The sequence below is a fragment of the Panthera uncia genome (assembly GCF_023721935.1).
Source record: "Panthera uncia isolate 11264 chromosome B3 unlocalized genomic scaffold, Puncia_PCG_1.0 HiC_scaffold_1, whole genome shotgun sequence".
NCBI lineage: Eukaryota > Metazoa > Chordata > Mammalia > Carnivora > Felidae > Panthera > Panthera uncia.
In genome coordinates, this window is record NW_026057582.1 from 33,599,725 (window position 1) to 33,614,516 (window position 14,792).

The window sequence follows — 14,792 nt, forward strand, 5'->3', positions numbered from 1 at the left end:
TCCTTGACATGGCACTACTCACGTACTGTGATTCTAACACCTGTTGAAGTTCTAATGAGGGGATACAGTTAGACGGGAATTATACAGAGATACAACAGTTGATGGAATTATGGTGAAAGTTGGGATGAAAATTAGAATGTCTGAACAGTGAACTTTATATGAAGTGGTCAGTCTCCTTCACTGGAATGTATTATGGGGATGAATATTATGTTTGACTGGATAATTCTTCCCCTACCTAGTACTGTAAAACAAAGCATATAAATCCACTCTTCCACTAACATAGATTGTACATGTCAAGTGGGAACAAGTAAGATTGCCTGAGTCAACACAGGTTATTAATTGAAGAAGGGAAAAACAAATCAGCTTGATGGGCTGAACTGCATGTTTGCCCCTATGTTTGGGTTTTTACCAACTGATAGGAAGTGTCCAGGGGCCTGGTGGAGTGCAAACTAGGTCTATAGCAAAAACCTGTGAATGCCACCTAAAAACAACTGCTGGGATTTGGGACCAGAAAATTGCCATTTGAGGGGCATTTACTAGCTTGCTATTGGATTTATAATTGAGACTACCCTATGACTGAAGAACATAAAACTATCTTGAAACCTGAAATATCCGTAATGTTTTAGGTAATAGTAGAGAAATGCTCTAATGGGAAGGCAATGCCCAGGAGAGTTCCATAATAAAATGGAAATGGTGCATATAGGATCATGCTACCAGGAGAATGCAAGGAGGTACTCACGAGCAGGTAGCCTCTTTTCACCTAGGGCCGACTTCGGAACCACCTGAGGAGCTGCTGGATCCTATGGCCACTTGGGCCACTTGGGCGGTGCCCTATAAACAGCTTTCTACTGATCAACAAAGAGCTGCTTGGTTTATGGATGGCAATTCCAAGGTGAAGGGACAGCATCCTGTTTGGAAGGCCGCCACTCTGATTGAAGAAGGTAAAAACAAATCAGCTCGATGGGCTGAACTGCATGGTGTTTGCCCCTATGTTTGGGTTTTTACCAACTCATAGGAAGTGTCCAGGAGCTTGGTCATATGGTTAGGCAGAAGGGCAATGGAAAATTGGTCTATCAAAGGGATGCCTGTATAGGACATGGAAATTACTCCAGGAATAGAAGGGGTATATTAAAGTAGAATACGTTAATCCCCATCAGAAAAACCCCCTTTCAGAATGGGAAGTTAACTGGAACTCGTGAGCAGATATCCGAGCATGCACGCTTGACATGGCACCTGGGCCCATGAGATGAATGGACAATGGGGGGCTGCAACAATGCAGAGATGGGCTGAATTGATAAATTTCTCTTGTACCCTCTGAGGCACAAAATGCCAACAAGAACTGTTCTGTCTGCTAACAAAAAAGACAGCAGAAAGCTATATGGCAGATTCCATAGGGGAAGGTCCTACACATAGCTAGCAAGTTGGACTGATGTTGCTAGTCTCTGGAGGCTACAAATGAGTCCTAACAGGAATAGACATTTACTCGGGACTGGGCTTTGCTTACCCAATGGTAGATACAAATGCTCAGTGTACTATGAAAGGACTAGGGCAGAAAATATTGTACCAATGACTGTAGAGTCACATTTCTTTAGACCAAGGTACACACTTTCATATTCAGAGCAATGATTTGATAGAAAATTTGAATGGGCAATGGAAACATTTGTTGTCTAAAAAAGGAAGAGCATGGCTTACATACTCTCATTAGTGTGTGGTCACATTCAACATGAGGGAGGCCAAGGGAGGGTCCCCACTAAATACAGTCCTCTACCTTTCTGGGGAAGAGAGGGTTGGGGGGTGATGTTGGTAAGACTATATTTTTTCTTTAGGACTATACTTTTTCTTTTATCATATCAGATCAACTTTCTTTTTTTCTACCTGATGCTGTGGTGACAGGAGCAGGGCTGCAACTGTGCGTGCCAGAAGCAGGATGATTCCTAAGCAGAAACTGTATCTTTAAGTCTTTATGTCACAGTTCCTAAGGGCCTGATGAGGTAGATTATGCCTGACTCCATCTGGACAAATTGGGATTGAAAATGGATGCAGTTACATTGCCTGGTGTGTGCGATTGCTCACTAGTTCTGTACCTACTACGTAACCCTACCTAATATGAATGGAAAAGGACTAAGCAGGTGGCACTTGCTAAATAAGTATTACTGGTGGCAATTTGGACCAGCACAGTGGCCAAATCAACTGTCTCATTCAAAGATTTTCATAGGAAAAGTCCGAGTATAAATGGAGAGAAGGAGGAATGGTAACTGGAGGTAAAGGAATGAGTACATGGGTTATGCAATGAAAGAGATCCAATATTATATTGGTGTCTCAAAATCCTTAGAACAAGAGGATACTGTTTCTTAGCTCAGTTGTAATAGATGCCAGAAGGGGTAAAGCCCTATGTTGCTGAGACTACTCCTGCTCTGGGAACCTGATAAGCCTGTAAACCTGAGTAGCATAGTTCTGGGAGACATTTTGGTCATATGATACGATGATGGACTAGGTTGTTAATATCTGTGTAGGACTCCAGTAGTGTGCCAGTATCTTCTGGCTCATATTTCAGGTTATATCTACCACCCTACTGTGAAATGTTATAAAACTGGTGTTGCTAGAAAGATTAGAATACTGATATTGATGATCATATATAATGGGAAATTGGGTTAAATCCCCCTCAAAATATAATACCAATGGAAAAATGATTGGCTTGAAAAAGTCAGCTAATTTCTGTGGTAAATAGTTCTGTTCAAAGTATCACATAATACAAATAGTAGCAGATTGAGGTAGAAAACTTAGTATATTAGTACAAAAATATGAAAATGTGTGTCATGGCTTTAGAGGATAGATTAGCTGTTTCTCAAATTTATCTCTCATACTGGCTTCTTCAAATTTTAGACATATTCATACTGATACTGTTGTTGCATCTGTAATATAAATGCTATAGTAAATATAGATGCCCAGCCAGATAAATACAATCATTTTCTATAAGACAGCCTCAGCCAAAGGCCAGGGGGAAGCTTGTGTAATGAGGACTTAACCTTATCTCAAGAGAGTGTGGCCTTTGTTTGCCTTGGAGCTTTGGCCACCAGACAGATTTAACAATGTGATTTATGATGGGTGCTTTGGGCATTTGGGTATCAGTTTTGCCTCTGGAAAGTGGTGGGGGCTAAAGGAATCAGCATAACTTTGGAAAGGGCTAGAGACTAAAGGCCAGCCATATTGGCAGAATGTGATGAGCCCCAGTAAAACTCTGAACACCAAAGGCTTGGCGGCTCCCTGATTGGCAATGCTCCCTGTGCTGCCGTACACTGATGCCAAAAGAATAATGCTTTCATGACTCTACAGGGAGAGGATTATAGAAGGTGTGCATTTAGTCCTTCTCTTTTACTCTTGGTTACCTTTAATTTGTATCCTTTCCCTGTCATAAATTATATCCACCAGCATAACATCTTTCAGTGAGTTCTGTGAGTCTTTCTAGTGAATTATCGAAAGTGAGGGTGGCTTTGGGAATATGCTAGGTTGCAACTGGTGTCAGAAGTGAGGGCAGCCTTGTGGAGTGCTCCAGCTTTTTGGCTGACTAATTTGCAGTTGGCTAAAACTTTATACTAAACCATATAAATCTCAAGGTGGCTTACCTGAGATCCTTTCTTGCTACCTGGCAGGTTAATTATGAGAGTTTTACCTCTGATTCCACATACAGGCCTGAAAGGAAAGAGAAACTGGATGAATACTAAATTGCAATGAATGGTTGGTTTAAATACATTCAACAACAGAGATCAAACATTGTATTTCACATGGCAACAACTGTTTTAGAATGAAATTACTACAGCTAGAGATTCACCAATTGTTACACAAATTAGGCATTCTGGCTGAGGTTTTCACAATAGCTAGTGTGTTAGATTGTAAAGATGTACTGACATAAAATCAGAATATATTAGCCAATTTAAAGAAGTAATGGCCAAAATATCGTCTTTCTCTAGCTTCTTTGTATCTCATACAGTTCTAAGATTTCAATGAGATAAATGTAAAAATGTCTAGCACAGTAATATTTTCAAAAGTGTAAAACAAAAAGCACTCAAGAGTTGAGGGAGACTTAAATTTGAGCTATTGCTTCTTAGCAAAGTGTAAATTTTAAAGTAAAATAAGGTCTCTCACAAATGAATGGCAGTGGGGAGAGTTTGGAGAGCTCAGCTGCTAACAGATCCATTGAAAAACAAGGGCAACTGAAAGCAGAAAGGTCTTTCAAGATTACTGTAAATTTCCAAGCCACTTTTAAACTAGGTGGTTAGATAAGAAACATAAACAATGGAAAAGCACTGGAAGACAGGAATCAAGAGTTGAAGGCCTGGATTTCATATGAGAGTTGGAATCATGCTTTTTCAATAACTGGCTGTGTTACTTTCACCTGGTAACATCTAATTTTCATCAGCTGAAAACAAAGGGATTGGTCTATTTCTAAAATTTTAAAACTAAGATTTTTAAGTCATGTAACAGTCTTTTCCCAAAACTTGTTCCTATGAATGAGATTATTAACTACTTTCACTCTCTGAAATAACCTAAATTTGTCTTATGTTTTATTGTTTTTTTTTTCTTGAGTCCTGTTCACAAAGACAAGAGATGATAGCTATTTACTTTAAATTTTCCCTATTCTTTTAATTGAAATATAATTGACAAATAGCATTGTATTAGTTTTAGGTGTACAAAAATGATGTGATATGTATATATATTGGGAAAGGATTATACAATAAGCTTAATTAACAACCATCACTACACAGTTACTATTTTTTTCTTGTAATGAGAACTCTTACAATCTACTTTCTTAGAAACTTTCAAATATACAATATAGCAGTATTTATTATAGTCACCATGCTAACATTACATCCCTTACATTTATCTTATAATTGGAAGTTTGTGTCTTTGACTACCTTCCTCCATTTCACCCATTGTGCAATGCCTGCCTCAGGCAACCACCAATCTGTTCTCTGTATTTATGAGTTTGGTTATTTTTAGATTCCACATATATGTAAGATAATACAGTTATTTGTCTTTCTTCATCTGATTTATTTCCCTTGACATAATGTACTCAGGTCCAACTATGTTGCTGCAAGCAGCAGGATTTCTTTCATTTTTACGTTCAATAATATTCCATTGCATATACATACCACAGTTTCTTCATCCATTCATCTGTCAATAGACACAGGTTGTTCTAGGTGTTGGCTACTGTAAGTAATGCTACAATGAACATGGGAGTGCAGACATCTTTTCAAGATAGTGATTTCCTTTCCTTTGGATAAATACCCAGATGGAACTGCTAGATCATATGGTAGTTCTATTTTTAATTTTTTGAGCAACTGCCATACTCTTTTCCATAGTGACTGAACCAATTTACATTCCCACCAACAGTACACAGCATTCCCTTTTCTGCACATCTTGTTATCTCATCTTGTTTGATAATAGCCATTCTAGCAGGTGAGTAAAGTGGTACTGCATTGCAGTTTTGATTTCCAATTCTTTGTATCTTTTCATGTAACTGTTGGCCATTTAGATCTTATTTGGAAAAATGTTTATTCAGATCCTTTGCCCATTAAAATTTTTTTTTTTTGACAGAGAGGGAGAGTGAGAGAGCAAGCACAAGTGGGGGAGAGAGGCAGAGGGAGAGGGAGATAGAGAGAATCCCAAGCACGCTCCACATTCAGCATGGAGCCTGATGAAGGGCTGGATCCCACAACCCTGGAATCATGACCTGAGCTGAAATCAAGAGTCAGATGCTTGACCAACTGAGCATCCTTGCCCATTTTTTAATTGGATTTTTTTGTACTAAGTTCTATGAGTTCTTTATATATTTTGGATATTATTAACCCCTTATTGGATATATAATTTGTGAATATTTTCTTCTGTTCCATAGGTTGCCTTTTCATTCTGTTGATGACTTCCTTTATTGTATAGGTTTTTAGGTTGATGTAGTCCCATTTATTTTTGCTTTTGTTGCCTTTGCTTTTGGAGTCAAATCCAAAAAAGCACTGCCTAAGAATGATGTATAGAAGCTTATCCACTGTTTTATTCTAGGAGTTTTATGGTTTCAGGTCTTACATGCAAGACTTTATATTGAGTTGATTTTTGTGTATGGTTTAAGATAGGATAGTAGTCCTATTGTCATTCTTTTTCATGTAACTGTCCAGTTTTCCCACCATTTATTAAAGACACTATCCTTTCCCCATTGTATTTTCTTGGCTCCTTCGTCCTAAATTAATGGACTACATACGCATGGGTTTTTTTTTATGGGTACTATATTTTGTTCAGCTGACCTATGTCTGTTTCTATGCTTTTGATATATTGTTTTGATTACTATAGCTTTGTAATACAGTTGATTAGGAAGTGTATGACTCTAGCTTTGTTCACATTTCTCAAGATGCTTTCAATATTTGGGGTTTTCTGCATTTCCATTAAGAATGATTGTTCTATTTCTGTAAAAAATGTCACTGGAATTTTGATAGGAATTGCACTGAATAGGTAGATTGTTTTGGGAATACGGACATTGTAACAATATTATTTCAATCCATGATCATGAAATATCTTTCCATTTATTTGTGTCTTCAATTTCTTTCATCAATGTCGTGTAGTTTTCAGTGTATAGGACTTTCACTTCCTTCGTTAATTTTATTCCTAGGTATCTTATTCTTTTTGACGCAATTGTAAATGAGATTGTTTTCTTAATTTCTCTAATAGTTCATTAGTGTATAGAAATGCAACTGATTTATACATATTGATTTTGTAGCCTGCAACTTTACTAATTTGTTTCTTAGTTTTAACATTTTTTTTTTTTTTTGGTGTAGCCTTTAGGGTTTATTATATATAATAACATGTCATCTGCAAACAGACAGTTTCACTTCTTTTCTGATTTGGGTGACTTATCTTTTTCCTTTCTAATTGCTCTGGTTAGGACTTCCAGTATTTTGTTAAATAAAAGTGGTAAGGTAGGCATCCTTGTCTTGTTCCAAGTCTTAGATGGAAAGCTTCCAGTTTTTTACCATTGAGTATGATGTTAACTGTGGGCTTATCACCTGTGTTATTATATTCAGATACATCTCCTCTATATCCATGTTGTTCAGAATTTCCATCATGAATGGATATTACATTTTGTCAAATGCTTTTTCTGCATCTGTTGAGAGGATTGTATGATTTTTTAATGTTTATTTATTTTTTAGAGAGAAACAGAGAGTGAGCAGGAGAGGGACAGAGAGAGAGAGAGAGGGAGACACAGAATCAAAGCAGACTGAGCTGTCAGCAAAGAGCCTGACATGGAACTCGAACCCTCAAACCGAGAGATCATGACCTGAGCCAAAGTTGGACGCTTAACCATCTGTGCCACCCAGGTGTCCCAAGTATTATATGATTTTTATCCTTTATTTTGTCAATGTGGTCTATCACATCAATTGATTGATGGATGTTAAACCATCATTGAAACACTGGGAAAAAATCCTACTTCATCATGGTCCTTTTATTGTTGTACTCAGTTTGTTAATATTTTGTTGAGGATTTTTGCATCTATGATCATTAGGGATACTGACCTGTATTTTTCTTCTCTTGTAATTTTCTTCTCTGGTTTTGGTATCAGGGTAATGCTGCTTTTATAAAATGAATTTGGAAGTATTCTTTCCTCTTCTATTTTTCGAAGAGTCTGAGAAGGTTTGGTATTAATTCTTCTCTGTTTGATAAAATTCACCAGTGAAGCCATATGGCCATTGATCTGTTACAAGGTTTCAAATTACTGATTCAATCTCCCTATTAGTAATTGGTCTGTTCAGATTTTATATTTCATGATTAAGTCATGGTAGACTGTATGTTTCTAAGAATTTATCCTTATTTTGTAGGTTGTCCAATTTGTTGGCATACAATTAATCACCATAGTCTCTTCTGATCTTTGTATTTGTGTAACATCAGTTCTAACATTTCCTCTTTTATAAATGGTTTTATTTAGTTGAGTCACCTTTTTATTATTATATTTTTGGTGAATCCAATTTTTTAAATCTTTTCTAAGTATCAGCTCTTAATATCATTGGTATTTTTGTTGTTTTAATTCTCTAGATCTTTTATTTCTGCTGTTCTTTATTTCCATCCTTCTAATTATGGGCTTAAAATTTTCTGTTTTAGATCCTTGAGGTATAAAGTTTAGTTGAGATCTAAAGTAGGAAATTATTGCTATGAACTTCCCTTTTAGAATTGCTTTTGCTTCATCTCACAAGTTTTAGAATGCTACCTTTCCATTTTCATTTCTCCCAAGATATTTCTTGATTTTGTTTTGGTTTCTTCTTTGAACCACTTGTTCAGTAGCATGTAGTTGAATCTCCATATATTTGTGATTTTTCCATTTTTCTTCTTGTAATTTCTAATTTTATACAATTATGAATAAAAAAGACGCTTGATATGATTTTAATCTTAAATTTATTAAGATTTGTACTGTGGTTTAATATATGATCATGGAGAATGGACCAAGTGTGTTTGAGAAAAATGTGTATCCTGCAGCTTTTGGAAGGAAAGTTCTGTAAATGTCTATTAAGTCCATTTGGTCTAAAGTGTCATTAAGTGTAATGTTTCCTCACTGATTTTCTGTATGGGTGATCTAATCATTGATGAAAGCACAGGGTACTGAAGACTCCTACCATTATTGCATTGCTCTCTAATTTTCCCTTAAAGTTTGTTAATTTTTGCTTTATATATTTAGATACTCCATTCTTTGGTGCATAAGTTTTAGCAAATGTTGTATCCTCTTGTTGGATTGATCCCTTTATTATTATACAATGACCTTCTTTTGCGTTTTTCTTGAAATCTGTTTTGTATAAGCATAATTATCTCAGCTTTCTTTTGTTTTCCATTTGAAAATATCTTTTTCCATCCTTTCACTTGCATTCTGTGTGTGTCCTTACATCTGAAGTGAGACTCCTGTTGGCAGAATATAGTGGGGTCTTGTTTTCATTAATCCATTCGCCACTCTATGTTTTAATTGGAGAATTTAGTCCATTTAAAGTAATTATTAATAGGTAGGGACTGACTGTAATTCTGTTGTTTTCTGGCTGTTTTGTAATACCTTTGTTTCTTCTTTTGCTCCCTTTCTTTGTGATCTGATGGCTTTCTGTAGTGGTGTGTTTCAATCCCTTTCTTTTTATCTTTTGTGTGTCTCCTATAGGTTTTTGCTTTGTGGTTACCATGAGGCTTACATAAAAAATATTTATAACAGCTGATTTGAAGTAGATAATAACTTAAGTTTGAAAACATTCTAACACTCTACATTTTTACACCCTGCACTACTTCTATTTTTGGTGTCACAATTTACATCTCTTTAACTTGCATATCCATTAATAAGTTACTATAGTTATAGTTATTTTTTAATACTTTTGCCGTTTTTTTTTTTTTTTTGAGAGACATAGAGTGAGCAGGGGACAGGCAGAGAGAAAAGGAGAGAGAGAATCCCAAGCAGGCTCCCCATTGTCAGTGCAGAGCCCTCACCAACCGTGAGATCATGACCTGAGCGGAGATCAAGAACTGGAGGCTTAAATGACTGAGCCACCCAGGCACCCCAATACTTCTGTCTTTTAACTTTCACATTAGATATATAAGTGATCAATCCATCACCATTAAAACATTATTCTAAATTCAACTATATATTTATTTTTACCAGTGAGATTTACACTTTCATTTGTTTTCCTGTTACTAAATATTACCCTTTTGTTTCAGCTAAAAGAAATCCCTTTAACACTTCTTGTAAGGCCAGTCTAGTAGTGCTGAACTCTTCAGCTTTTGCTCATAAGGAAAACTCTTTCTCTCTCCTTCAATTCTGAAGGACAACATTGTTTGGTAGAGGATTCTTGTTTGGCAGGCTTTTTTTTTTTTTCTTTCAGCACTTGAATATTTTTTGTCACTCCATTCTGACCTGCAAAGTTTCTGCTGAAAAAAAATCTACTGATATTTTCTAAGGATCCCTTGTATATAAAAAAAGTTTTTTTTTCTCTTGCTGCTTTTATGTCTTTCAGCGGGTCTATTTGGATTCATCCAATTTGGAACTCTTGGGCTTCTCGAGTCTGGATGTCTATTTCCTTCCTTAGCTTAGGGACATTTTCAGCCATTATTACTTCAAATAAGCTTTCCACTTCTTTCCCTTTTCTCCATCTGGGATCTTTACATTGTGAATACTAGTCTGCTTGATGCTGTCCCAAAAGTGTCTTAAACTATCTTATATTTTTTTTTTCTCCTCTGACTGAATTCCATTGCCCAGTCTTCAAGTTTGCTGATTCTTCTGCTTCATCTAGTGTTGTTAAATTCCACTACTGATTGTTTTAGTTATGTATTCTTCAGCTATGTGATTTTTGTGTGGTACCTCCTATATTCTCTCTTTTGAAATTCTCACTTTGTTCAGACATTATTCTCCAGACCTTGGTGACTATCTTTAGGACCATTATTTTGATCTCTTTATCAGTTAAATCATCTATCTCTCTATCATTAATTGTTTTTATGAGGTTTTATCTTTAAGGTACAGAGAATTTGACTGATATATGCCCCTGGGATCTTTGTAATTTTATACAGCAAGTTCATCCCATCTGTGTTAATGTAGATTCCTTTTCTAAGGATAATGGCAATGAATTTATCCTGACAATAATGTATTTCAATATATTTGTAATTTATAAAGTACTATGGAACTTGGAATTTAATTTCCAATTATAAGAATGTAACTCTATTTTCCAAGAATGTTTAAGAATGTTCCAAGTATTAAGTCCCTTCACCACAAGGTTATTGGCAAATACAAATTCAGTTAATTCTTTTTATTCCAACTTTTTGGTAAACAAGCCCAGGCCTATTATATTTCCAAAAATACTTCCTCTACTCTCGGATGACATCTTAAATAGTAGTGCTAATAAATGTATAAATAAAAACTCCAGTCAGTATTGTATGTATGTAGAAAAGTTATAATATCTAGATTACTACTTTTCTGTGTGTGTATTATGCATGTATTGTGTATATAATTAAAAACCTTAGTATATATTCATGAGAGACTATATCTGTTACTTTCTCTTAATCTTTTTGGACTTTTATTTTGCCACTTTTTCAAAAAGTCCATCAGTTTCTTTCAATATCTAAAAATTAATTTTGGGATGTAGTTTTTCATCTATAGAATGTCCAGAGTCATGGCAAAAAGAAAATATTTTAACTTTATATACCTCTTTTGTTTATTTTCACAAACACTATCTTATTTAATAATTTTCAAAAATACAAGTACTATAGTCTTAGTATATTCCAACTAAGGCATATTAGGAAACTAAGGACTCGCACTAAGTATTATGAGATAAATGCAACTCTCTTCCTTAGGGAATTTACAAATGTAATACAAAACATTAAAGCACATAAACAACTATAAGATAGTAGGTAATGACACAAATTGACAAAAAGTGCTGTAAGTTCAAAATAAGAGTTGTAAACTTTTTGGTGAGGATGAGGTAAGTCTTCATGGAAGAGGTAACATTTGAGTGATTTTCTAAAGGAAAATATTTCAATAGGTAGGAAAAAATGGGGGAAGGGTAAGAAAAATAGGGTAGTTTAGATAGAGAAGAAATACAAGGTAAAAGCACAGAGACAAAAAAGAACCAAGTACATTTTGGGTATATTAAGTCTTTCATCTAGGGAGAGCACAGTCTACTCAAAAGACTAATGTGAGGTAAGAAGTACCAATGGACAGATGTCATGGTCTGATAAATTAGTATTTCCAAAATGTAGTCTCTGCACGAGAACATAGCATCATTTGGTAATTTGCTAGACATGTAAAATCTCTCATATTGCCCCTCTCCTTTCCTTAATGCTATTGATCTACTCTTTACTATTAACGTAATCCTGGCTTAGTTACATAGCCTCTCTAATGCTTAGTTTTCAAAACCTGAGTGATTGTAAGGATTAATATAATCTTTGAAATATAATGTATAGTGTCTAGTATATTATGGATAATCAATAAATACTGGCCACTTTTCCCTTAAAAAGTACATTGGGATTAGATGAAGAAGGTCATGAATTCCCTGTAAAGATGTAGACCTTTTTTTTAATTATTAAATTTTTAATTTCAATTCCAGTATAGTTAACATACAGTGTTATATTAGTTTCAGGTGTAGAATATAATGATTCAACAAATCTATACATTTCTCAGTGCTCATTATGATAACTGTAATCTTAATCACCTTTACCCACTGCATCCATCTCCTCACCCACCACCCATCTGGCAACTACCAATTTATTCTCTTTAAGTCTTTTTTTTTCTGTTTGTTTCATAAAGTCCACATATGAGTGAAATCATATGGTATTTGTCTTTACATGAGTTATTTCACTTAGCATTATGTCCTCTAGATCCACTCATGTTGTTTCAAATGACAAGATTTCATTCTTTTTATGGCTGAATAGTATTCCATTCTATAGATATACCACATCTACTTTATCTATTCATCTATGGATGGACACTGGGTGCCTTCCATATCTCAGCAATTATAAATGATGCTGCAGTAAATATAAAGATGCATATATCCTTGAATTTTTGTTTTAATTTTTTGGGGCAAATACCCAGTAGTGAAATTACTGGATCATATATGGTAATTCTATTTTTAATTTTTTGAGGAACCTCGTATTATTTTCCATAGTGGCTACACCAGCTTGTATTCCCACCAACAGTGCATGAGGATTCCTTTCTCTCTACATCCTTGCCAGCACTTGTTAATTCTTGTTTTTTATTTTAGTTATTCTGAACAGGAGTGAGGTGGGTATCTCACTGTGGTCTTGATTTGCATTTCTGATGATTAGTGATATTGAGTATCTTTTCATGTGTATGTTGTCTCTCTGTATGTTTTCTTTGGAAAAAAGTCTGTTCATGTTCTGCCTATATTTAATTGGATTATTTTTTGGTGTTCAGTGCATAGCTTCTTTATATATTTTGGGTGCTAACCCTTTATCATATATGTAATTAGCAAATATCTTCTTGCATTTATTAGGTTGTCTTTTTGTTTTGTTGGTTTCCTTGGCTTTGCAAGAGCTTTTTATTTTGGTGTAGTCCCAACAGTTTAATTTTGCCATTTGTTTCCCTTGCCAAAGAAGACAGATCTAGAAAAATGTTTCGATAGCAGGTGTCAAAGAGATTACTACCTATGTTTTCTTGTAGGAATTTTATGGTTATAGGTCCTACATTAGGTCTCTAATCCATTTTGAGTTTATTTTTGTGTATCATGTAAGAAAGTGGTCCAGTTTCATTCTTTTCAGTCTAGCTGTTCAGTTTTTCCAACATCACTTATTGAAGAGACTCTTTCACCCATTGTATATTTTTGCCTCCTTTCTCATAGACCAATTGACCATAAAATCATGGGTTCATTTCTGGGTTCTTTATTCTGTTCCATTGATCTATTTGTCTATTTTGTCCCAGAACCATACTGTTTGGATTCCTACAGTTCTTCAGCATGTATTGAAATCTGGGATTGTGAGACCTCCAGTTTTGTACTTCTTTTTCAAGACTGCTTGGGCTACGTTCAGAGTCTTTTGTAATTACATATAAATTAGAAGATTATTTGTTCGGGCTTTGTGAAAAATGTTGCTGGAATTTTGATGGATTGCATTAAATCTGAGATTGCTTTGGGTGGTATCGACATCTTAACACTATTGGTTCTCCCAACCCATAAGCATGTAATACTTTTTCCATTTGTATCATCTTCAATTTTTTTCATCAAGGTTTTATACTTTTTCCAATTACAGGTCTTTTATGTCTTTGGTTAGGTTCATTCCTAAGCATCTTATTTTTTTGGTGCAATTGTAAGTGGGATTATTTTCTTAATTTCTTTCTGTTACTTCATTATTGGTGGATAGAAATCCAACAGATTTTTGTATATTAATTTTGTATCTTGAGATTTATTGCATTCATCAATTCTAGTAGTTTTTTGGTGGAGTCTTTAGAGTTTTCTATATATAGTATCATGACATCTGCAAATAGTGAAAGTTTTACTTCTTCCTTATCAGCCTGGATGTCTTTCATTTCTTTATCTTGTGTATTTGCTGTGGCTAGGACTCTCAGTATTATATTGATTAAAAGTGGTGAGAATGGACATCCTTGTCTTATTCCTGATGTTAGAAGAAAAGCTCTCAGTTTTTCACCACTGAGTATGATTTTAGTTGTGGGTTTTCATGTATTACCTTTATTATGTTGAGGCATGTTCCCTATAAATATATTTGATTGAGAGTTTTTTCATGAAAGGATGTTATATTTTGTGAAATGCTTTTTCTGCATCTATTGAAATGATTATATTGTTTTATATCCTTTCTCTGGTTAATGTGATGTATCATTTTGATTGATTTGAGAATATTGAACCACCCTTGTATCCCTGGAATAAATTCCACTTAATCATGGCAAATGACTTTTTAAATATATTGTTGGATTTGGTTTGCTAATAATTTGTTGAGGATTTTTGCATGTATGTTCGTTGCAGATATTGACCTATAGTTTTCCTTTTTTGTGGTGTCTTTCTCTGGTTTGGTTATTAGGGCAATGCTTGCTTCATAGAATGAATTTGGAAGTTTCTTTTCCTCTATTTTTTGGAATAGTTTGAGAAAAATAGGTATTAACTCTTTTTTCAGTGTTTGCTAGAACTCACCTGTGAAGCCATCTGGTCCTGGACTTTTGTTTGTTGTGATTTTTTTTTTTTTTTTTAAGTTTACCTATTTATTTTGAGACAGCGAGTGCAAGGGGGGGTTGGGGGGGGGGGGGGGGGGGGGGGGGAGGGGGAGGGAGAGGGAGG

At 35.0% G+C, this 14,792-nt stretch overlaps 1 protein-coding gene across 2 annotated transcripts in view; it reads right to left on the reverse strand.

Moving 5' to 3' along the window:
• The window catches only part of GPHN (gephyrin), a 625,620-nt gene that overhangs the window by 234,756 nt on the left and 376,072 nt on the right, over positions 1-14,792 (reverse strand). For both annotated transcript variants that reach the window (XM_049611430.1, XM_049611431.1), the window contains exon 6: positions 3,624-3,690. In XM_049611430.1, the coding sequence (XP_049467387.1) occupies positions 3,624-3,690 (67 nt within the window). The remainder of the gene's footprint in view (positions 1-3,623; positions 3,691-14,792) is intronic.